This window comes from Synchiropus splendidus, chromosome 4 (genome assembly GCF_027744825.2).
Source record: "Synchiropus splendidus isolate RoL2022-P1 chromosome 4, RoL_Sspl_1.0, whole genome shotgun sequence".
Taxonomy (NCBI): Eukaryota; Metazoa; Chordata; class Actinopteri; order Syngnathiformes; family Callionymidae; genus Synchiropus; species Synchiropus splendidus.
The window spans coordinates 12,070,228-12,093,852 of NC_071337.1; the positions used below are offsets into that span (position 1 = coordinate 12,070,228).

General features: G+C 39.8%; 1 protein-coding gene and 1 non-coding gene across 13 annotated transcripts in view; both read left to right on the plus strand.

Moving 5' to 3' along the window:
- Window positions 1-73: 73 nt before the first annotated feature.
- trnah-gug (transfer RNA histidin (anticodon GUG)) lies at window positions 74-145 on the plus strand. The gene has a single exon. It is a non-coding gene; the product is annotated as a tRNA-His (tRNA).
- Window positions 146-975: 830 nt separating this feature from the next.
- LOC128756812 (focal adhesion kinase 1-like) overlaps window positions 976-23,625 on the plus strand; it is a 36,217-nt gene continuing 13,567 nt past the window's right edge. For 6 of the 12 annotated variants that reach the window (XM_053861499.1, XM_053861501.1, XM_053861503.1 and 3 more), the window contains exons 1-10: window positions 976-1,156; window positions 14,117-14,143; window positions 16,676-16,920; window positions 17,055-17,224; window positions 17,846-17,933; window positions 18,036-18,115; window positions 18,515-18,577; window positions 19,933-19,987; window positions 23,261-23,401; window positions 23,512-23,589. In XM_053861499.1, coding sequence (XP_053717474.1) covers window positions 979-1,156; window positions 14,117-14,143; window positions 16,676-16,920; window positions 17,055-17,224; window positions 17,846-17,933; window positions 18,036-18,115; window positions 18,515-18,577; window positions 19,933-19,987; window positions 23,261-23,401; window positions 23,512-23,589 — 1,125 coding nt within the window. In that variant the 5' untranslated portion in view covers window positions 976-978. Of the gene's footprint in view, window positions 1,157-5,300; window positions 5,420-5,997; window positions 6,084-7,840; window positions 8,056-14,116; window positions 14,144-15,482; window positions 16,030-16,675; window positions 16,921-17,054; window positions 17,225-17,845; window positions 17,934-18,035; window positions 18,116-18,514; window positions 18,578-19,932; window positions 19,988-23,260; window positions 23,402-23,511; window positions 23,590-23,625 lie in introns of those variants that run through there. The other 6 variants (XM_053861510.1, XM_053861507.1, XM_053861513.1 and 3 more) reach the window with 6 other exon arrangements.

Sequence of the window (23,625 nt, forward strand, 5' to 3'; positions counted from 1 at the left end):
ACAGATACACGCATGTATATATAGGTAGATGTACGCGTGCGTCCCTCATCCCGACTAGCTCAGTCGGTAACGCGCCGTGATCGTATAGTGGTTAGTACTCTGCGTTGTGGCCGCAGCAACCCCGGTTCGAATCCGGGTCACGGCATTTTTTGGTCAGCGTTTTCCTTTTGTCTTTTTTTGGACCGTAATGTGTCTTTAAGCATGTTATTTTCTATTTTGTATTTTGATCAATGTAGGCCGCGTTTCACGTGAATAAAGGTTTGAAATGAAAAAGGAATTGGCTTTTAAACATATGGTGTAATGACCAAAAGTGGCCGCCAGAGTGCATCCTTCAACTTGCCAACGTCTATCCAGCGGCGCACACGGAGCGATGTTTACCTTGAAACACAGTAGAGCAGCGCGATCGCCTGGATGAATCCCTGATCTGAGACGAAGCACACAAAACCATGACTGTACATTAAGTGAGACACACAAGAGACAGCAGGTTTGTCACAAGCGTAAATAGGTTTTACACAACAATCGCTGGTTCCCCACACGCAGAAACTGAAACTGTAAAGAGTTCTCCTCACCATTGGAAATCGAGTCTACATTTGTCATGATGGAGACACTTGTCTGGGTGAATCCTGAGAAACTAGGAGGAGTCCCCGGGGCAGACGCAAGACACAGCGGAGAGATCGGGAATGAAGGGAAATGAGAGAATCTCTTGTCCCACCTGGGGATGCTTTTTCAATGCTGCTGTCTGGGCCTCTTCACTTGACCTGCTGCCACCGCGACCCGACTTTGAAGGATTAAGCACTAAAATCCTAAAACTCAATGTGGTCGATGCCAGAAGTTTCTAATTGAGAACGATGTTGTCATCGTCCTGTTTTTCTCGTGTTACTGTCAATGACTTCAAAAAGCTGCAAACTTTTATTCTGTACCTGCGGCTGTTGGCGTGTGCGCGCGCCCGCAGCAGCAGCAGCCATATTGGAATGCTGGATGTGGAGACGGGAAGCAGGAACAGGAGACGGGACTGTGAGGGAAATAGAGGAGCTCTTGTGTGTACAACTCCCGCTGCTCACAAACTCCTCTAACGGACTACTTGACGAATATCCACTCGTTTCCGCCTCGCTAAAACCAACACAAACCACCGAAAAGTCCCCCGAAACACGTCAAGGTAAGCAGCATTCAGGTTTTGGGTGTTAAAGTCAGGAGGGAAGAAGAAGAGAGAAAGAGGTGCAACGTTCACAACTGGCTGGAAGTTAGCTTTTTTTGCTAATTTAATTGAGCCGCTTTATCGCTGACTTAGCGTCTTGAAGGTTCGGAAAAGTCATAAATATAGTTTGGATAAGTAACATTGAGTGAGCAGGGAAAGGTGAAGTGATCTCTGAGGCACCGCTACCAGACACATGAAGTGATTGAATGCTGGTAGGTTCACTTGCTAACCCGGATTAACCTACATTTGATTCCTCAATGGCTGTCACAAGTGTTCAGTCATTCTTTTATAATGGCTTCATAATAATATGCTGGGCTTGTTCTGACTGTATATACTGTATCTACTACTGTTAGTAGATTTGTTATTGTAAGTTACATGCGTGTGGTTATTATCACTGAGGAATAAAATAGTGCTTATAAATAAGTATACTGATGGTTACTGTCATTGCTATTAAATAACATTCCATTTTTACTTTTGGCTTATTTTATCTTTTTTATTTAGAGGTACTTAGACATGGTAGACATGAAATGGAATAGTCCTGTCTAGTTAACAGATGAACCTTCTCCTTCCCTGTAAATAAAGTCAAAACCTTTTGTGTAACCTCGTGCCATCTAAAAGGTTGTCATATTGCGCTATCAAGCAAAATATGAATTGATCTGCATCTGGGTTGCCGCATCCCAATGTGGGTGTTTTCACATGTGACTTTTGAAAAGCTGTGATAAAACACATTACTCAAAAAAAGGTTCATTTGTCGCCAGTCCTCGTTGGTGGGATGCATTGATGAATTTTGCCTCTTTTGAGCTCTGTTCAAGGCGCTTCAACAATAATAGATTTTTGCCTGTAGGTCATTCGTCTGTCAGTCCTTAAAAATGCATCAAGACTGCTCTCAATCAAACAAAGTAAGTCAGGTCCCGATCATGGTTTGAAGTTGTTGATGCTGGACAAACTGTTGCGGGGCAGATGTTGATATGGCTCTCTGACAGGTGTGTGACACAATTATAGTTGATATGACGCTCAAGTATATGGGTGACATACATACATACTGTACATATATCATCCTCACTACAAAAACATATTGAAATGATCGGTTGTAATATTTAATCAATTATCTATTTCTTTACAGAGTATATTAAATAATTTATTTACCTCTAAATACATTTTGACTGTACTTTTGTGTGCGTGCGTGCGTGTGTGTGTGTCTCCTCTGAGCAGAAACTTCAAGAGAACCAGACTCTGGGTGGAAGATCACTTATTAAGCTGTTGTAGCCAAGCCCAAAATAAATTAACTACTCCGGTCTTGCTTTACATTCTCCTTATTAGAATGGACATTGCTGTGTCAAATTCACCTCTGCTTTGTATTCTCAGCGCTGGAAAATGCTAATGAATTGCAGTGTCCTGAGGCCATGTAGGCTTGTGCGCACTGTATACTAATATGTGAGCGCCTCTGTACTTGAGTATGTGAGAGGTTCATTTGAAGTGCAAAACTGTACCTGGTGAATTCTGTTGAAATGTTTGGGTCAATCTTAAATCGTGTGTATTTGGTGACTTTTTAGTTCATCGGATTCTTGTATCCTGCTTTATCTTATGCTGAAAAATGTCCCTCATACAAAATGCTTGGATGCTAGTGGAATCATGATAATTCCATTCTTTACCACGTCAACATGCGGAGTCAAACTCACACATTTGCTGTAGCTACATTTTAACCGTCATCTTTATGATGGAGGAAACTGAAATGAGAAATGGTTGAGTTTGAAACATTGAGCGGGTAGAATCGATTTTGGGACTTGACTCTTCCTGCAGCTGGTCTGTCGTCCGCCACTGCAGGCGTGGCAATGCTGTGTGTGTGTGCGCGCTTGCCAGTGTGTGTAATTTGCAGAGCAGTGCAGGAGGTCTGTATTTATAGAAGCACTTGTCTACACTCACAGATCTTTGGGCGCTCTACTGCACACAGCAGTGTGTACTGTGAAATTCAAATTCATCTGCTATGTTGCATGGAAAAGGTATTTTTTATTTAGTTTCCTGCTCTATTTTGCATGATTTATCTCATTGAAATGTGCTTCTCCTTTAATCCTGATCCCACAGTAGTTCAACCAGTAACACATGCCTTTATTCTTAGTATTAATACAGATTTGGATGTAATTTACATAACTGAGGCTCTTTTTGTTGTTAAAAATGGAGCGTGTGCGTGTATATGCGTGTGACTGTGCATAGATAAATTAACTAGCTGTTGAGAGGAAAATCTAACAATAGTTATGTTGCTCTGCACTATGTTCTAACTCAGCAAACATTTCACAAGTTGTACGTTCCTCAGTAAGTGTTAGCAGCAGAACTTCAAATTGCACACACACACACACACACTCACACACACAAACTTGATGAAGACCAAGAGCTGCTGAAAGGAAGATAGGGTTTCCTCTCTACTCCTGAGGGATGAAACGTGTTTGAGGATGTACTGTAGTGTTTGTGTAGCTGTAGTGAGCGCTTAGCACACACAACAGGGTTGTTGCTGACATTTTGATTTAAGGTATCCAAGTTCATTTTATGGAAATCTTCTTACACTTTGAGATTGTCCCACATAATAAGCAATAAAATCACATTCCTTATTTACTGTGAAACAAATCAGTAATCCCGTGGATGATCAGTTCTGTGTGCACATGGACATGGATTTGTCCACTATGATGCTGGAATAAGTTATTCAGTCACAGAACGTGCTATGCATTGTTGTAAAGGCTCTAGAGCTCTACGATATTTCATTATATTCATTTAGTTGCAGTGGTTGTTGTAAAATATGTGTGCGCTGAACCATTGTGCTGCCATTTTGCACTAAACCTAGTTACAATGGCAGGAAGTGACATAGTTCATGTCCTGAATTTGCACACACTCGGACACTCGCACAGTGGGAACAATGTATTGGTTCATTCAGAAAGCTCATTCTGGCTTACCATTGTTTCCCCCCAAAACCTAAATCGTAAAAACACAGCTCAGATTGAAGCCTAAACTTAATTTGGTTGGTCATTGAAAAACCCATTACTCCCATTACTTTTTTTTTATTGGGGTTACACAGGTAGTGCTTATACATTCAATACCACATAATGAGAGATTGCATGGGCACAATGAAGAAAAAAAAAACACGTTGACATGCATATCAGCACGCCTAAACTTGTAGATTGGTTGAACTGTAATACTTGATATATTTTCCTTCCTTCCTTCCTTCCTTCTTCTACCGCTTATCCGGGGTCGGGTCGTGGAGGCAGCATTCGGAGCAAGGAAGCCCAAACTTCCCGGTCCGCACAAACCTCCTCCAGCTCCTCCCGGGGGATCCCCAGGCGTTCCCAGGCCAGACCAGAGACATAATCTCTCCAGCGAGTGCTGGGTCTTCCCCGGGGTCTCCTCCCGGTAGGACATGCCCGGAACACCTCCCCAGGGAGGCGTCCAGGGTTTTCCTCATAAAATAATTGAAGAAAGTGAAAGGTATAAAAGCAAATAAAAATGAAATAGATGAAAACAACACCAAAAAGAGTGGGGGATACAGGAAAAACTGTATACAATAACAACTATAAATAAAATAATCATGTCTGTTTCACTGCCACTGAAATTCTATCATACTAATTTTAGAACTTGGGTTCATAGATTATGCTGATTTATGTAGATTATGTCCATTGAGATTCACCAGTGACTCGATCATATACATATCTCTGTAGGATTTGGTTTTTGCCACAGCTGTACTTGTAAAATAGTGCCTCAGTTCCAACTAGAAAAGCACTCTGAGGGCAGCAACCCCCACTTAGCTGGTGATTTGCACCTGTATTGCGATTTATTGACACTATATTATTGCTGTGTTGATTTCATCTGAATAATTCATTTTTTTGCGTAAATAAATAAATATAATTGATTGCAATATTCTCAGTAAGGCAGGAGGTTGCAGTAGTGTTCTTGCATACGAAGGTACAAAGAAGAGACGCTGCAGCTCTTTCCACAGTGTATGACTAATCCATAAAAAATATTTTTTTGCTTAAGAATCTAATCTGAAGCACCACTAAAATTCATCGTCTTTGATTGCGTTACCAATGTATTGACTCCTAATATATTTGTAATTTTCTTGCAGTACTGGCAGTAGTACAGACAAGCAAAAGTATACGTCAGAAAAGTTGCCCCATATGTCGGTCTGTGTGCCTGCATGACCAGCCAGACGTTGCAGTGAGTCAGATGAGGAGAAAGAAAGAGGTAATTGTGTGTTGTCATATACTTGCAGAGTAAAAGAGAGACAGGGACTGTGGTGGGTGGTGCAAGTGGAACAAAAATAAACTTAGAGAGAAACAGACATGGACCAGAGAGTTGAATTATCTTTAAATGCATTGTGTCTGAATAGACTAAAATAGTCTAAAAATATAACTGCGTTGTTTTATGTCGTCACCAGGATGTTGATTTTCTTCTGTAGTGTTTGCTCATCTGATCCTCCTGCTGTTAAGGTTTATTGTTTGACTGAGAGTTCTTGATATAAATAAATGAGACTGTAAATCCGCACAATGATCTACTGGAACTTTCTTCGTCATAATTTAAGATGGTCCAATGGAATAAAAATGAGTAATATTTCGTCTCTCATCAAGAAAACTTTTCAAAACAAGATTAGGATACATTCCCACTACAAAATTCTGTTTATGTGGCGAGTCAATATTGAAAAACCTCTGTAATCAAGTGTTTGGAAAATGATATGTACTTAGCTTGACACTGATGAAGAAAGCAATGAGCTGTTGAGGCAGACATAAGTCGCTTAGTTTATGAGATCATGTCTTTCTTTCCAGGTATTTGCAGCCACATGCAGCTACAACATTGCAAGACTAAGATAGATTAGCTGTGACACATTGAAACACCTGGGAGAAAGCCGCAGGTAGTACACACACATTCACAGTTGGAAAAACTATTGTTAAGGTCAGATGTGGTTGTGATGTCTAAGTGTGTCACTGTGCAAGTCTGTCTGGACGATGACTCATCTGCAGGTTCAGATTTGAGACAGAGTGTTATGATAAAAATCATTTCTAGTCATCACATCCATATATGAGGTAGGAAGATAAAGAATTTTCCAAAACCTAAGACCTCTTTTCTTCAAGAATCGTATAGATTCAGCTGGATTTCAATTGGTAATTGTAGCCATGATTAAAATTTTACTCAGGACGTGGGATATTAATTTAACTATGATGGTGGCCAGCTTTCTTATTGAATGTTAAGCTAAGTAAATCTTGTGTAATGCAAACAAAGAAAAAAAAAATTTGGTTAATTAAATTAATGAATATGAATGAATAAATCTGTTAAATATAAAAGTATGACAACTGAGTCAGTTTTTTAACTGAATAATTATGGTTTATTCATTTATTAATATTATCTTGAGAATCTTATAGAAGCTCTTATATGTGTGACATATTAATTGATATATTAGTATTGTGTCTATAATAAACTATAAGCCGAGCGTTTGGAGCCCAGTGCCTCCTCTATAATATAATATTAATAGAATATTATAATACATTGGTGTCATGCTTAGCTGGTGTTGTAATACAGCAACCGTCCTCAGTGATGTATCTCTTCACATGCAGCTTTGATGATAAGCAAGTCTACAGTATAATGATTTATTCATGGCCTCTGCTGTAGTTAATATCTGGCACCACTGAAGGGCGACGTTAACCTCATCGGTGTTGGATGGGGGGTGGGTTCCTTTAATTTAACACTAGATAAGACAGACGTATACGGTGTGTGTATTTCAGCGTGTGTTTGTGTGGGTGAGTTGTCCTACTAATCCATTGGCCCATTAATCTGATTTACTCTTGAGCAACTCTTGTCCTGTCTGCTCTGTGCTTATGTTTGTGCGTTTGGGTTTAAGAGAGCAGCTCAGTATCATCAACCAAATTAGATGGAACATACAAGCTACAGTCAATGTTGAAGAGACTTGCTGCTCGTGTGGTCTATTTCTGTAGGCAGTGAATATGGTCGGAAAGACCAGCGTCTGTCGATTTGCCCTCAGGACACAAATTCTGCTGCTTAATGATTCCCATGACCGTTCAAAATTCAGTTGGACAGCTTGATGGAGCTACTTTTGAGGAAAAAAGAGACAAGAGAAAGTTGAGGTTCCCTATTGTAGTTTCCTGGATCAACTTCAAATTTGGAAATACAAGTTGGTTGTGGAAAATCAGTTTATAATAGTAGAGTTTGTGCTTGATTTGGAGGCTTAAAAGGTCTAGATCTGAAAAGTGGCAACGGAAACCATGAATCACAGTACATGGATAAGTAACTTTGCTCTGAAGTTTTTCCAACTGTGTGAAGTTTCTCATCGATTTATTACAAAGTTGTTTTCTGACTGTTGTTCTCTTGCTTTGTCTCTCCTCCAATTACAGTTTGATTTGTACATCTGGCTCCCCTCTCTCCCCCTCCATCCCTCTCAAGGGAGACAAAAGAGACTCCCTCCCTTCCTCTTCTGCCTCCCTTGCTCCCTCTCATCTCCCTCCCCCCGCTGTCACGGCTGGAGGCTTCTTATTGCCTCTCTGTCTTTTCCTCCTACTCGTGCCGCTCTCTGTGTGTGTTGGTGTAGTACTGGGAGTCGTGGTGGGATTAAGAGGAGAAGGCAGCGTTGTAAGCTGACGTTAGCCATCATTACAGAGTCACCCGGCCACTACATCACTACCAAGGACCACAGAAGCCTGGGATTTACTCTTTCCTTTACTCTTTCCTTTACTGCCTGTCACTCTTCTCTTCTCTTCTCTTCTCTTCTCTTCTCTTCTCTTCTCTTCTCTTCTCTTCTCTTCTCTTCTCTTCTCTTCTCTTCTCTTCTCTTCTCTTCTCTTCTCTTCTCTTCATGGATGGAATATATCATGGTAAGTGCTTATTAAAGAGGAGCAGTAGTATTGTTTGACAATGGAAAATCTATGAGTGTGCATCTGTGTTGCAGACAGTTGGAATTAAACCTGCTGCAAAATCTGAATGATAATATGTCTAGGATTGGTCATTTTATCTACTATTTACAGTGTTTGTTGCATTTGAGATATTGATGAATTAAAGTTCATATTGATTGTGCAAAGTATTTGCTTTGAGTTTGAAGTACATCATTTATTTGTGGAGTGTGATTTGTAGATGCAATCTGTTTAGTTACAATACTTTTAAATGCATTTTCATGTTAATTTGTATCTGCTTTCTTACTGCAAAATTTTGTTGCGTGTAGTGAAGGTTCAAGTAGGTAGGTCCTCTTTTTAGCTTCAAATTGGTCTGCTGTTCTAAAAATGACAACACAGAAAAAAAAACACTAATTGATTTTGTCTGTATAAAACAATCAGGATTGAAATCTATGATTACCTTTAAGATAGTGGCCCATTAAATCAACAATTTGTGTTGAAAGCTTCTGCTGCTGCCCCAGATAAAACACAGAGATTACAGAGATGCTTTGGCATTTGAATTCAAACAAGTGTCACTGCTGTTAATATAAAGTTTGAAGGTATCCTGCCATGAAAAATCCCTCAATGCATATGATGGCTGTCATAAAGGGAGCACATGTTGGTCATGGCAGATGGTCTTCATAATCTAGACTGTTCATATTTTACACTTACTGGAGCAAGACGTCGTCAGGGCCATATATAACGTTTAAAAATATGACAGATTTATAACTGAAAGCTTTTAAGTTTGACTGTGACCAAAAGAAAATTAAGCAGTGCACGTTCAGAGGAAGGGCTGCTTGTTGGAATATTTGGGAAACACACACCCCCACAGAGGATTTGGCCTCTTTACAGATGTTCCTGTGGCCCCTAAAACACATCTGCACACATTTTTATACAGGAAATAAGGAAAAAAAACATAAGTGCAAGCATGGAGTTATACATATTTTCTTCTTGCTAAAGTTGCACATTTTGGACGAAGAATTGCTGTTTTATTTTATATTGAATCATTGAAACACACCAGGTTGTTAGACCTTAATGAAATAAAGTTGTGACGTTCAACTTGAATATGCAAGAAACCTCACAGTCACCAAGATGGAACAAAATCCTCCTAATTTTGAATAGAGAGCTTGTGTGGTGCCGCAATCTCTCTTAAAGAGTGATTGCATGTTTGTGTGCCGAAAATATCTGTGGTACATTTGTAATTCATGTTTAGATTCAAGTGTACATCCTTCAGCTGAGTATTTTCCCACGTGCCCTTTGAGTGTAGGCAGTACTGTTTTATGATGTGGCTGCGTACAACTCTATTTTCTAAGTGAGATTCCAGCTGCGGCAGTTTCTGGGTTACATCATTTATATTTCAGAGATTTTTAATATTTTGATACTAGTACATTATTGATGGAAATTTGCTGAACATGAGGCAGAGCTTTCATGCTTGTTCACTCTCTTGTTCATGCTTTTTCAGACTCAGACGGATGTGATAGTCTTTTTCCTACATTTACCATGCATTAGTAAATATTTATCTTCTAGTAAAACTCTTCCCAATGTGTTTTTTCTGCTGTCTTTTCCAATTGGAAATGGCAGCTCATCAATTTTCATGGAGACCTTTTGCAATAGTGCAGACATTATTCAAGTCTTAAATTTCTCTTTAAGACTTGTTGTTAATTCCATTTGTGGTTTGCTTTCTGACCCTTGGATTTGGCATGAACATGGGAATGTTCGCGAGAAAGAAATCCTCTATATTGTTTAACAAAACCATAATGGATTGCTCATACACAATTCTCCTGACAATTGACATCAAACTGAAAAAAAATCCAAATGATTGTATTGGCTTTTTCATGTGTCACTTGCTGTTGGACTTTTCAACAAGTTATGACAAACAATATGGCGAAATGTAAGCAGTTATTTGGCAGCCTTATCTGGAAGTTCTGGAATATTTTTACTTCCAGTATACTTCCCCTCGGCTGTTCAGTGTGGTAATACCAAAACATCAGAATAACTTAGAGATATATGTAAGAAAGACGGGAATATAAAGATGTCACTTGAATGACCCTGTTATGATGGTGAATACTAAAGGAAGCCTGTGCTGAAGTGATGGTACTGCGTCACCACATATTCAAGAACTCATCAGACTGCTGTTTTGTGAGTTCAAAATGCAGATATTTTCCGGAACCTCTGCTGCTTTTGTAGACGATATGATGATGTGAATTCCTGATTGTCCTGGATGCTCATGAGCTCAACCCATTTTATTTGCCGCATGTTTTCCCCTGAATACGTTTTCTTGCTCTGATTCTGTAGTATTAAATTATGAATATTAGCTCTCTCCTAGTGCGCTGCTCCAATAAACCAGCAAGCTTTCCCCCTGCACCTCAACTCTGCACACTTGACTGAATGTGTGTGTCATAGTGTGTGCTTTGGCATATAAAAGTGAATAAGCACTCAAGCGTTTATGTGACCTTATTATGTGGTGTGCTTGTATTAAGCATGGTAGAGTGTGTTAGGTTGGTCCTACTGCATTTCATTTTACATTTTCAATAAAATTCAATTTTTGTGGTCATTATTCATGTTTTATCTTTAAATATGCACATGGTCTGTTGATGCTTAGCTTTATACATTTTGTACTGACACCTTGTCCAGTTGCTCCATCAGCACTGCTTTAAAGTTGGCTGCTGGATGCGAAGCAAACCATGGACAACATCTGGCAGCTCTTCAGATTAAATATATTTAATCCGACAGGATAGTTGCCTTATACTATGGTGTGAAGAGGCGCATCTTTCCCAGTCACTGTGATCCGTCATGCCTGCTTTCAGCAGCCTGCTTTAGCCAAAATCCTGTAAATGCAGCTTTTAGCTAGAAAGCCCTGCTGTGGTTGGTTTGGGTTGTAATCACAGAAAATTGTATCTTTTTGTTAATGCATTGGTTTTGGGCACATGAGAAAGCATAGTCACATTTTGAAGAGCCGGGGGAAGACAGGAATATTACGGTCACAAACAAAACCAGGTCATTACTTTTCTGTTTGTTCTTCTCAGTCTACAAACAAGCCTGTCTTGACTTGAAGTTATGTTCCACGGTTCTATCTCGCACTTAAATCCCCCTTTATTTGTGGCTACTAGTTAAGTCCTTTTGCTTTATGTGGATATATTCCGGGCAGATTTCAGATCATCCTCCGATCAAACTCCAGCTGTGAAGTCACCACTTCTCAGCAGTCTTTATCCTAATAGTTTTTTAAATTACAGCTGTGGTTTACCTGCAATTATGCACAGCCAAGGGGAAATGTGTCTGATGTGCCTCTTTATCTGGTATATATTTTTTAAACTTTCAACTGGAGTGACATGATGAAAAACGTGTCCTTGTAGCTTGCAGGTGGACATGCATGTTTTGGGGTTTTGAACCCTGTCTTTGTTGAGAGAAACCATTTAAAATGAGTATTAGGACGATTCAAGTCAGGCACCTGGGCTCTTTAAACTATTCCTGAGGCTTTCTTCACAACAAGGCCTCTGATGAATGATGAACTACACAAATGTGTCTACACATGTTTTTCAGGCAGCCAATTATGAACCCCACTGTGTAAATGGTGCTGTCATTTACTGTTATTTTGGATGTTGGACACAGCAAATATGAAACTCTGTATTTCTGCAGAACCTATGCGAGCAAGGTGGTGGACCGCGGCACTGTGGGAGCAGGTGTTCCAGGCCGCCCATTGTGTTCATGTTTTTGATGGAGGGGCATTGAATAGGCAATTAGTAATTAGCACCATGCTGGCAATCACTTCAATTCTCTAGAGGGGCATTTCTTTTATTGGAAAAACAATATGCACTTATATTGAAAAACACATCTTAGACATCTCTTTGAACCTGTGTGCAACTGTGAACCTCATTAAGCAAAATGGTGCTGTCTCTGTATAATGTGACCTTGGCAGCAGTTTGGAGATATTAAATTTGGTTTTGACTTATTTGGTATCCTTGTTCACTGAGTTGTATATTGATTTAACACGCTTTCAGGTCAATGGCAACATCTTCAACAACATCTTCACCAGCTCTCTTAGCTGGCAATTTTTTTAAGTTCGTTGTTGGAAATGTGTGGTTATTCGCTATCACAGTCGTTCCCCCTGGATGCTTCGCGAAAACATTGGTTCGCGATTGTTCTCTTGTCAAAAGTGATGGAAGAGCCAAGGACTCCTGGTCTCGGAATAACCTGTGTTGTCGCTTCTTAATGTTGGTAAATCATTGTCTATCAACTATTTTGCGTTCCATAATAAATTAATAATAATATGTCTTATTATCTGTGTGCTTACTGCTGTTACTCTTACAAGTTAATATTGTTATTGCTTTACGAGTATTCCGGCAATCTAGAACATGGCGGTGACAGAGATAATGTATTCTGAACCATTTTCACTGCCACTGTCATTATTACATTACATATTACTAGGACAAATGTTTTGATTCATCACTTGACTCACTGGATTGCCCCTATTGCTAATACTTCTCATCTCACTGCCACAATGAGAAAAACGGCACCTTTTACAGCAGCCTCTGATTCCAAACAGGATATTGGAAAACTCACACGTCAGGGATTATTAGTTACAAAGTGCCTCTTGTTTGTATCTTTCAACTCACATGGCCAAAAACCGTTGGTTTCATGTTGCAAACGGTCGATAGCACAGCATGAGTCACCTGACTGGTATTTCCTTTCTGTGGCCATTACATCATTAATGTTGATGGACTGTGCTGTCATTTTATGACCTCCAGCCACCTCCCCGTGTACCAGCTTGTGTGTTACTGTATGTGTGATTGCTTAGGCAGCAGTTGTGCGTCCACTAGGGTGTCTGGAACCACTTAAACTCCTGACCTCTGCCAATACACAGCCCAGTTCTTGTAATGAAGCTGCAGTCTTGTGGGGACTTGACACTCAGTAACTGGCCTCTTCCAGCTTCCTCTGGGAGCTTGATATGCGAAATTTTATCTTCCTCTGTAGATATACGGCTAATGAATTGTATCAGTGTGAAAACACGTATGGCATCGTCGAGTCAAGCTTAATTTTATCAGCCATTTAAAGCCACCATTCATAGAAGAAGAAGCTAACATGTGCAATGATGATACACAGGGATCACATCCAGATGTGAAATCAATAAGGTGGGTCCCTGAATGTTGAGATATGTTTGCTACTTTGTTGAGCCATCAAGTGACCTCAATGCTGGACAACATGATTTCTGCCTCTTATCCATCTGCCAATTGTGGGGAGCCTACATAATCAGAAAATGTGAAGATAAATAATGTATGGTAATAATTTAATATATGTTAGTGTCAACAAAAACAACACATATTATAGTTATTAAATAAAAAAAAGCTAAATGCATAATCTGATAGAAGAGAGCTGCAGTAAGGTGAAGGATTACAAAGTTCCTTTTGCTCATGTAAAACAAGTGCTTTCTTGTGTGACATGCCCACAAGTATGGACATCGAGCGGGGTGCATGCTCGTATGAGGTGCTATGTATACCAAGTGACATGACACTGAATGTACAGAGCGAAGGACTCCCACCCTAACTACCCTGACAACAACCTTTCTTTTGTGTGAGGTGCTGCATACAGCGTTAGAGAATGCAGATGAAAGCGAAAAACATGGTTACAGTGAACACCGAACACGTCAACATTCAACACTGACGGCTGACTTGAAAATAGTCACTTCTTGGCCCCCATGATTGAGAATGTGTTATCCCCAACTATAATGTTGAGGTCTTCTAAGACATGACCTAAAATCAAAAGTATACAACACAGCGCTGCACAGAACTGCAGACAGCCTTGCATGATTGTCTTGATCAAACATGAAACCCACTCATCTTTTTTATGCGTGTGGATTACCTTACATACTCTGCTTGTGCAATCTCATCAGGGTATGGATTTTTTGACCTCCCTTTAATCCTAAACCTTTCTAACGGTATTGTGACCTAATGGTTTCTGACAAGTGGGTCACTGTTAAATGTTAATGCAGTATCACTTTTCTGTCTTCCAGATATTTCCAGAATTGCCTTCTACACAGGTGAGACTTTATTTTTTTGATGTCTTGTCACTTATTGCTTGAAGAGCTCCATGCGACCCACGACCACTGGTCCCAGTATTACTATGCTCATATATTATCACCAAGATTTGGTTCAAGAGTGACTGCATGGTTGAAACGTAATGCAAAACAGAAACACCACGAATATTATGAATTTCAGTTCAGTAACTGTGTAATGGATTAAAACAGTTATTTGGACAAATGGCAAGTGTGACTTCTCCCTGTTCCTTGCTGACTTACACACGTAAAAGCGGGTGGGTGGGGTGTTGGCTCCATCCAAAAGAGCACTGCCCATCGTCCTGTGCTTCACAATAGCAGCACACTCACTAACACAGCTGTTCAGATACGAAGGTGCCCATAAAGGTTGGAGTGATGAATGGAGAGACTGGCATCTGCTCTTCAGGAAGGCACCAGTCTGTCACAGAGCATTTGTGACCGAGTTGGGGTGGGTACTGTTGCCACCTCTGCTTGAAAATGGTTGTAATTTACACCTTTAGGAAAATTTGTCTCTTCATCTGTGTTCCTTGTGGTTTCTTACTTGTGTCCGAAAAGGATTTTTGGTTATATGTATTTTTTTTTGTCATGACATATTCTAAACTCTTGGCTTTGGCACCCTAGTCTGGAAAAAATGTTTTCGGGACAAAATGTATTTCAATGTAAAAAGCTGTTCATCAAAAGACTTACAGACATGTTGGATAAGGTTTTGTTAAATAAATGTGACACTGTTTTCTTTTATTCTGTGAATGACATTTCTATTTTGTAGCATTTTCTTAGCCTATATTACTATTATTATTGAAAAGAAAAATGAATGAATGAAAAATGATCAATTGTGGAATCATATTTAAATGTATATGAATAACATAATAATGATTAATCCAATCCATTTTTGATTGGTTTACTCAAGAAAAATAATATATATGTAAATTTTTAATCTGCAGGGAATATGCGTAAGAATTCTCAAGCGCTTTAACAGAGAATGCCAATTATTAACTTTCATTCTGCATTGAGCTGTAGACCGTTAGAGGTATAAACAAAATCCTGATTTTGTTAGTAAAAAGAAAAAAATCTTTAATGGTGGCAGCTGATTTTAAAACCAAAAGTGAGGAAGTGTTAACTCTGTGGACCAGTGATTACCATAATAATAGTTCCAAGCTCCTCCCTCTTCCACACTTGCCCCTTCCCGTTTCACTTGTCCTCCACTCGACTGTCAGTGCTCTTGCTTTTCCTCCCATTCATCCTTTAACAATCGCTGCCTTCCCATGTGTCTTTTGCTGCGGTGTTGTCTGCTGCTTTTGTTTTCCTCACTCACTGTGGTTTCGGCTTTTGGATGTTTCCACTGATCGAACGTTCGGTCGATTCTGCCGCTGGATTTTCCTGAAGAGATTTTCGCGATGGGAATTGACTTGAGTTCTAACGTGAACAGGAGCTGTTTGACAGTGCCATGGCAACTTTGCAACTATGGAGTTCAGGCATGAGGCAGAAATCGGCCAATGAGCAGAGCCTGGTCATTAGAGAGGGGCCACTGGGAGCAAATTAGGGGAGAGGATTGTGGTGTCAACATATCTGGGAATCTTTCTGGAGTACAACCACAGAATCGACTCGCAAGGATGTACATTTGTAACAAGGAAATACCCATGATTTTGATTTTCCAGCTTCTTAAATAGCTTTAAATTTTATTTTGTCAGACTTCAGAATTTCCTTTGAGCTGATTTTCTGTTGATCATTTATGGAATAATTTTGAATAATGCGTGGGTGTGAAGCCACAAGTTGCCTGCCTGTGCTGACAACTGACAGTCATAGGAAGGGACAGAAATGTGTATCCATGGTCCCAAGTGGATGTAACCCTTTCCCAATGTGCTGGGACAGAGGTAATTCTCACTATCATACACACTATACGAGTATCATGAATATGTTGGTCCTGGCTACTTTTAAGACTACTATGCTTGTCATTCTTAATAGTACTTCAAATACTGAAAGGTATACATTAAAAATACTTTTATTTCACATGAAATTGTTAGTGTTTTCCCATGTCTTGGGATCTGCCTGCGTTAATGAGCTACGTGTTGATGGAAACCTCTTAGTTATTGTCCTTTTAAACATAGCATCAGACACACAGACACACAGAGGGATCACGACAAACATTTGGGATGTGAAAAGGAGTTACCAGCAATTGGCAGAAGGTATTATATAGTTTACTGTACTGTGGACAAGAAACTGAGGAAGACGAGATCATTTGCATTCCCAAAAGCTTGTTTTGAAGTTGGCGTGTGATTCCAGGATGTGCATCAACGTCACCATTCCTAGTAACGGAAATTTGGCTGCTGGAGATGCATTGTCTTTTATGTCGTATAATTGGTACTTAAAAGGAGAACCTTGACCTGAACTGCCACAATTTTGTTTTTTTGTTCATCTTTCTCTATTGTTTCATTGTTCATTGTTTTTTGTTTACTTCATAATCAGGTAGACGGATGCTGCTGACTTTAATTTAACATTTCTGTGGTCTGTGTTTTTCAGAATATGACAGACACATAGCAGGGGCTGTAACAGCAGGCAAAACCATGGCATCGCCATATCTGGAACCCAACCTCAACCATTCCCTACTTGGAGGCTCCAAGTCACGCCTTAGTGCGGGAGGGTCAGACCGAACCATCGGTAGCTCTGTGGACAGGGTTCTAAAAGTCTTTCATCACTTTGAGACAAACACAGAGCAAAGCTGCTGGTCATCCAACATCAGATATGGGGATGCAACCGACGTCAGAGTAAGTAAACAGTGGATGGATGGACACAAATGTGCAAAATCTCCATCATGCCTTTGTCCTGATCTCTCACTGACCTCTCAAGAAATACAAGTTGAAAAAATAAATACATTATCAAATTTAATGTGTGTTTTTAGGGAATCATCCAGAAGATACTGGACATCCATAAAGTGCGTTGGACGTCTTGTTTTGGTCTGCGTCTCACAAACAGCCAATCCAGAGACAAAGTCCACTGGCTTCACCCAGACTTGGGGGTGTCTCACATCAGAGAGATGTATGAACAGACGAGACCAAATGAGGAGTGGAGGCAAGTGTAAAGGCAGAGCTGCCTCATCTTTATCAACTTGTTCATATGCTGCTGCTGAATTTCCCGCGATTAAACAGATTTCACTCCCAAACTGCGTTTCGTAGGTTTCGTTCATTTAAAACTATGTTTCCCCATCTGCTGGACATGCCCATAGTCGTGTGTCTGTGTGTGCGGTTGCGGCTCATCTGGCAGTTAGAATGTTTATATACTAGATGGTCGTATATTCAGGTTTATTGTGGGGCTCCTGATGCAAATGCTTTTGTACGTTCAGGACCCTTAACACCATAGTTATAAAGGAAGAGAGCAAGCCAGATGCCTCCTTTGTCTACTAAGTCAACAGCTACTTTGGTCTCTAAGTCTAGAATCCTTCAGTGACACACATCTATTTTTGTTTTTCTCTGTTATCATATTCATCAGCTTTGCATTTCTGGTGTACGCATTTCTCAACATCCGCTTGTTCCTCATTTCATTTCAATCACTTTTTCAAATATCGGATGCTTCTGCAGTCCTGTTTTTCATATTATGTGGCATTGTGTGTTACTTTATCCACCTGGGAAGATAGATGCTCCTCGTTTTATACATTTTCTTTTTTTTACCTTTTATTTTTAATTTCCGCTGCAGGTATGAGTTGAGGATACGCTACCTTCCAAAAGGCTTTGTGCAGCAGTTCACGGAAGACAAACCAACACTCAGTTACTTCTATCACCAGGTAGTGACACAAATATCTTCACATATGTGATGTTGTCTGTTTTCTTTGACAAAATATTTTCTATTCTTTATTTACCATTTGTTTGTGTTCATGTTGTTCCAGGTAAAAAATGACTATATGATAGAAATTGGAGATCAAGTAGAGCAAGATGTGGCTCTTAAACTTGGCTGTCTAGAAATCAGGTACAATTTTTGATAGATATTTTTTCTAATTTTGCCTGTTATTTAGTTTCTCTTATGTCTAGAGATTTTAATCATTTGGAATGTTGTGACTCGTTGAAAAACATGTTTGTGTTGATTGTAGCATTTGTTTCATAGTTTGAATATTAGGGTCATATGGAAATAGATATTGTAAAATCACTGATAAAAAATGAGTGTCTAAAGTGGCTCTGCTTTCTTTGGAATGGATAGAATTTCTGGGACTTCTGCCTTATACTTTTTCAATTTATGGTCACTTAGTTCATCTAATCTAATGTAATCTAATAATGGCCTCTCTGTATGATGTGAATTAAATGTGTAGTTCCACACTTTAAGTGGAAAAAATGAAGCTGACCTTTCTCTCCATCTCTACAACCACTGCAGGAGGTTTTTCAAAGAGATGAGGGGAAATGCCCTGGATAAAAAGTCCAACTACGAACTACTGGAGTGAGTATTCCTTCACGTGGACTCACTAATGAGGATTCAAACCCTTTCAAATTCTTTATCTCTCTATCTTTTTTTCCCCCGTTCATGTGTGTGCCAGAGACACGATTAACAAAATCCTCTCAGCTGTCAGGACATGGTGTAGAGATGTCTGGCAGATTTGGAAGATAGAAATTCAACTAATTGCTATCTGTGGTGACCTTCAGCTCGACTGCTGTGGAGACTTTTTGATGCTTTTAAAAAATGCATGTCAAAGTTGACCTCATAGAAAAGTCAGACAAATCTGAATTACAGATTTCTGAATTAAAGATGTTTTAGGCGATAATTTATTTGCATGATTTAAACACATCTCTAGCAACTATTATGATGTTGTTAATGTCCGGCAGTTGTTGCTGGAGTTGTCTGTATTCACACTAAATCCACCGTAAAAGCCCCTTATTTATTAAATCCTGCTCATTCTGAATATTACTTTTTACCAGAAACGCACGAGGAGAATGACTAGAGGCACGTTTGGATGTTTGGATGTGTCATATCAATCATGCTGGCCATGAAAGACCCAAGTGTGGAGACTGTTCTCTTTTCTTCTTTCATGAAAGAAATTTCTTCATGATCAAAGTGAATGAATGCAGCTGATTTATTTAATTGAACTCTCGTCATCACCGCGTGCGATCATCCTGCAGTAGTTTGATGCCGGCTGAAAACCAAGCGTCAGCTTAACAAGCTCTGGCTCCAACCCAGTGCAACTGTAATGAGCCGCCCTGCTCAGGAGAAGTCTTTCTGTCTGCCAGCGATTCAGTTAGCTTTGTGGAATGTCCACGGTCTCATCTCTTACTACTTTTCTTGATAGATTTCTCTTCCAACACTTCATAACTAAATTGCTTATTTTTGTCTGTGTCCAGCAGTCCTGCTCATCCTGACAGGAAAAAAATGAAATTGGGAAACTGCAAGGGTCAATTGTCGCATATTATTGGGCCATTATTTAGTAATAATAATTCTCCATGTTTTTGTTTTCAGTCTGAACATATCCTGGTACAGTGTGCGTTTAGGATTTTCACTTTTCCTGTCTCCCTTTTGCTTTGTTGTTGCTCTCTCTTATCTGTTATTAGATTCTTTTGCTGCACACATTTTCCTGGTTAATGTGTTTGGTACCTTTTCATCGGATTGTTCCGTATCATCTTTCAAGGAATCAAATTAGTCCACTGTTAAACGTGTCGGTGTCTTTTCCCTGCTGGCAGCTTATGGCTGATTTCCTGGCTGAAGGAAAAAAAATGTTCCTTCACGATCAGATAACAAGAAAATGCTTTGAATTGACATTCCACGGTCTAATTGGTAACTCTGGTCTCTCTGTGTCTATTTAGGAAAGATGTTGGTTTGAGACGATTTTTCCCCAAAGAGCTGCTGGATTCAGTCAAGGTGAGTCGTTTTTCCTGATGTCACATTATCATGTGTGTTCAAGACTTAAATGATTTTACTTCAAATTAGTTTTAGTTAAATCCAAATGGAATGAAATCATATGAGTAAAAAGGAAATTTACTGGAAGGAAATGCAAAAGAGGGCATGGATATGTGTGTGCATGCTTGTATAATGGCTAGTGTCAGTGTCTGTGAAAAATTTACGGCACGCGTTGTCACACAGCAGGATCCTGCCCGTCTTTTTGTGTGTCTTTGAGTGTGTCTTTGAGTGTGTGTGTGTAAGGGTGTGTTTAGAGGGGCCTCCCGATCTGAAATGGTCTCTATTGCAGCAGACAGATGCTCTGCAGAAGTGAACGGAACTGCTCACGTGTGTGACCCCAAGGTCACGCCAGAACCCACTTTCTCTTTCACACAATGAGGAGGGAGGGGGGATGTGTCAATGTGTTCCACCTTCTGGGGTCCCCCTTCTGTCTGTGTGACAAGTCCTTCTGCTTCCCCCCTCATCAGCCGCTGCTCAACGGACCACCTTACCTCCAGTTTTGCTCTTTCTTCTGCTTTTTTCCACTTGTATTTTCACAAAATGTTGGACTCTGAAAGAAACCTAAATGGGATACGCTGACGTAAATGGTCACTGATGCAAAACGGCAGCCGAATTACACTAATACATTGGCACAAATCATCAACAACTCTATAGTCTGTGCTGGTTATTATTTAAAGCTCAGTAAGCAGGATTAGTGTAGTACCTACATACATCGGCCTCATCTGCCTGGACTTTCATGGATCAACCATCCATGAAGTCAGACATGTTTCGCTACAATAATGTGTGTCTCTCTCTCTGCATGTCTGTGTGCACAGCTGCCATTTCTGGCTGTCAGTCTCTTTAGTGAAAAGAGCAGTGGTCATTTAATGGGATTATTCTCACTCTATAGAGTCCACTTTGAACACACACACACACACACACACTCCCAAGCAGATGGTCATAGCAGTAAACAGTGACCCATGTTGCTGTGGTCAAACCTCTTTTTAAAAGATCATAGTCTGATCGTTAATATTGATGACGGACAGCAGATTGCGCTGAACTGCCTTTTGCTTCCGTTTGGTCTACTCCACAGAATGACATGACATTACACGATATGGTGTGCAGTGATTGAAATGGTAGTAATCTATCTCATATTCAATATGTTGGAAATAAATATCTTGATATTGATCAACAGCCAAAGTGGATTTATATGGTCTTAAGCTACAGATGTCTGGGATAATTAAGAGGAAAGCAACTGGATGATAGCTTTTTAAATATTCATTCACCGGCTTTAAATAATAATTACTACTGCACAAGTATGGGCTCCAGATTTCCACCATCTTTTCAGGCACTTTTTCCCACTTGAATGTCCTCGATAGGTTTTAATGAAAGCTTGACTTTGATGTAAAGGTGAGGTGGGCAGTTTCATTTCCTTAGGGATCACGTTATATAATAAGGCAGTTGTAAAGGGGTCTCAGGACAAACAAAAGGAATGAATGAAATAAGGCAATATTATGATCGGAAAACCTAAAAATACAGCGGCTTGACAAAAAAGCGTACTTATTTCATGGGGGAAAAAACATGGACAAGCAGCAACAATTTATCATTTATGTGGCGATTTATGCTTGGTTAATACATTTGTTATAAAAAATGTTAACGTGTACAAAAAGTACATCTAAACCCATGGTCACTTTTATCATTTTACTTACTTACAGGTGAAGGGATGCTTATGACCATCGATGCTGTTAAGGAATTATTGTTTTATATTTTCTTAGGATATGTTTTTTTATGTTTCCCAAAAGGTGTCATACTATGTTCCTTTTCCTCATTCCAAAAGAGGTTGAGAGGTACATATATTTGGATGAAAATATTATTTGAAAGGCATTGGTATTAAGTCGTACATGGATTTTAAAGCGTTTCAGGTCTTATTGAGGCCACCTGCGTCCATGACCATCCTTCTATATCTGTTTAGTGGTATCTTTCCGGCTTATGCTCACTAAAGCAACATGCCCAGAGTTCTGTTTACTGTCCCTTTAAAAAAACCCAAAATGCATAGGTGCATTATAGTGGCTCGCAGACATCTATATTGTTAACAGTAATGTTCTTCCACACAGAAACTTGATGTCTAAGTAGAGCTGCGTCAGATTTTCATGCAAAATGTACCACTATTTGGCAGAGCTCCTCTGAACCCTTCATGTTTTACTCTTCTCTGTACCCTCTTATCCCACTGAGGCCTCATGCAAAATCAACAATAACCGTGGTATTCACACATTTTGCTGCCGTGGCAGTGTTGTAAAGAAAAGTCCTTTTTGTAGCAGACTGAGCAGAATCTCTTCTGATCTTGATTTTAATCTATATATGGAGGGTTATTTATAGCGCAGGATTGTCTGTGGAGAGAGAATGTCTGTCTGGGTTAATGTGGATTTTCACTCTGCGTCCCTAGAACGTGAGACTTTGGATTACTCAAGTGGCTCACCGCGTTTTCACATTACTGATCTAGACATGAGATTGTTCACTGAACTTAAGATAAGGCTTAACAGATCAGAGTGGTCATTAGAAGGACTGGAATTCCCACTATTTAAATGCATTATGCCTTCGAGAGCGGCTTATGTATGCAGCCGTGATGAAGTCTAGAGGGGATTGTCATTGCTGGAATAAATGTTCTTGGCTTGTGAACTCAAAATGATTGACTGGCTTAGCAAAAAAAAAAATGTGAATTGTGATTAATGTTTGTGGGGGAGCCCATCTGAATTGTTTGAAAGAGAATGGAATGATCCAGATTATGCGCAAGCTTTATTAAAATATTGATCTGCTGCTGATTCAGAGGCAAGTAGCTGTCAATATGAGGAACATATGTCATTAATCTTCATGACAAGCACACACTTTCCTGATGCATACACACAAGTGCATACACCAAGATGTGGTGTTTATCATTAAACCACACTAATACTCAAACAGATTTTAATAAGATGTTGAATAAGAATGATGTTTCTGTGGTCTCACAATGAAACAATGCACAGTTAAAGTCACATTGTAGTGTGCACACAAACGTGTACGGATGGAGCATAATCAAAAGACACACATCTGTAGTATACATACATGAATGTGGACGTAGTACACTCCAAAAACACACACGTAAGATGGACGTTAGACCTGCTGCACCGTAGCTTTGTTTTCCTACACTTGGGTTCAGTAGTCATTAAAATGTTTGAGAAGAATAGTTAACAAATTCAACTTTTTTTTGTCTGTCTTTAGGCAAAAACTCTCCGAAAGCTGATTCAGCAGACCTTTAAGCAGGTAGCTAATCTGAACGACGAGCAGTGCATCCTCAAGTTTCTGGAAATACTTGCTCCAATCTCCCGCTATGACAAGGAGTGCTTCAAGTGTGCTCTTGGGGTAAGTGATTTCCCCAGCGCCCCTGACTCTATACTGTTTGGCAGCTTGCCCCCTGTTAAAGGCGCTGATTCATGACTTGCTTCTCCTAATCCGTCTGTGTCCTGCAACAGTCCAGCTGGGTTATCCAGGTGGAGCTGGCAATCGGACCAGAAGAAGGAATCAGCTACCTGACCGACAAGGGTGCTACTGTAAGGACAGCATGTGTCAATGTAGGGTCATTGTTG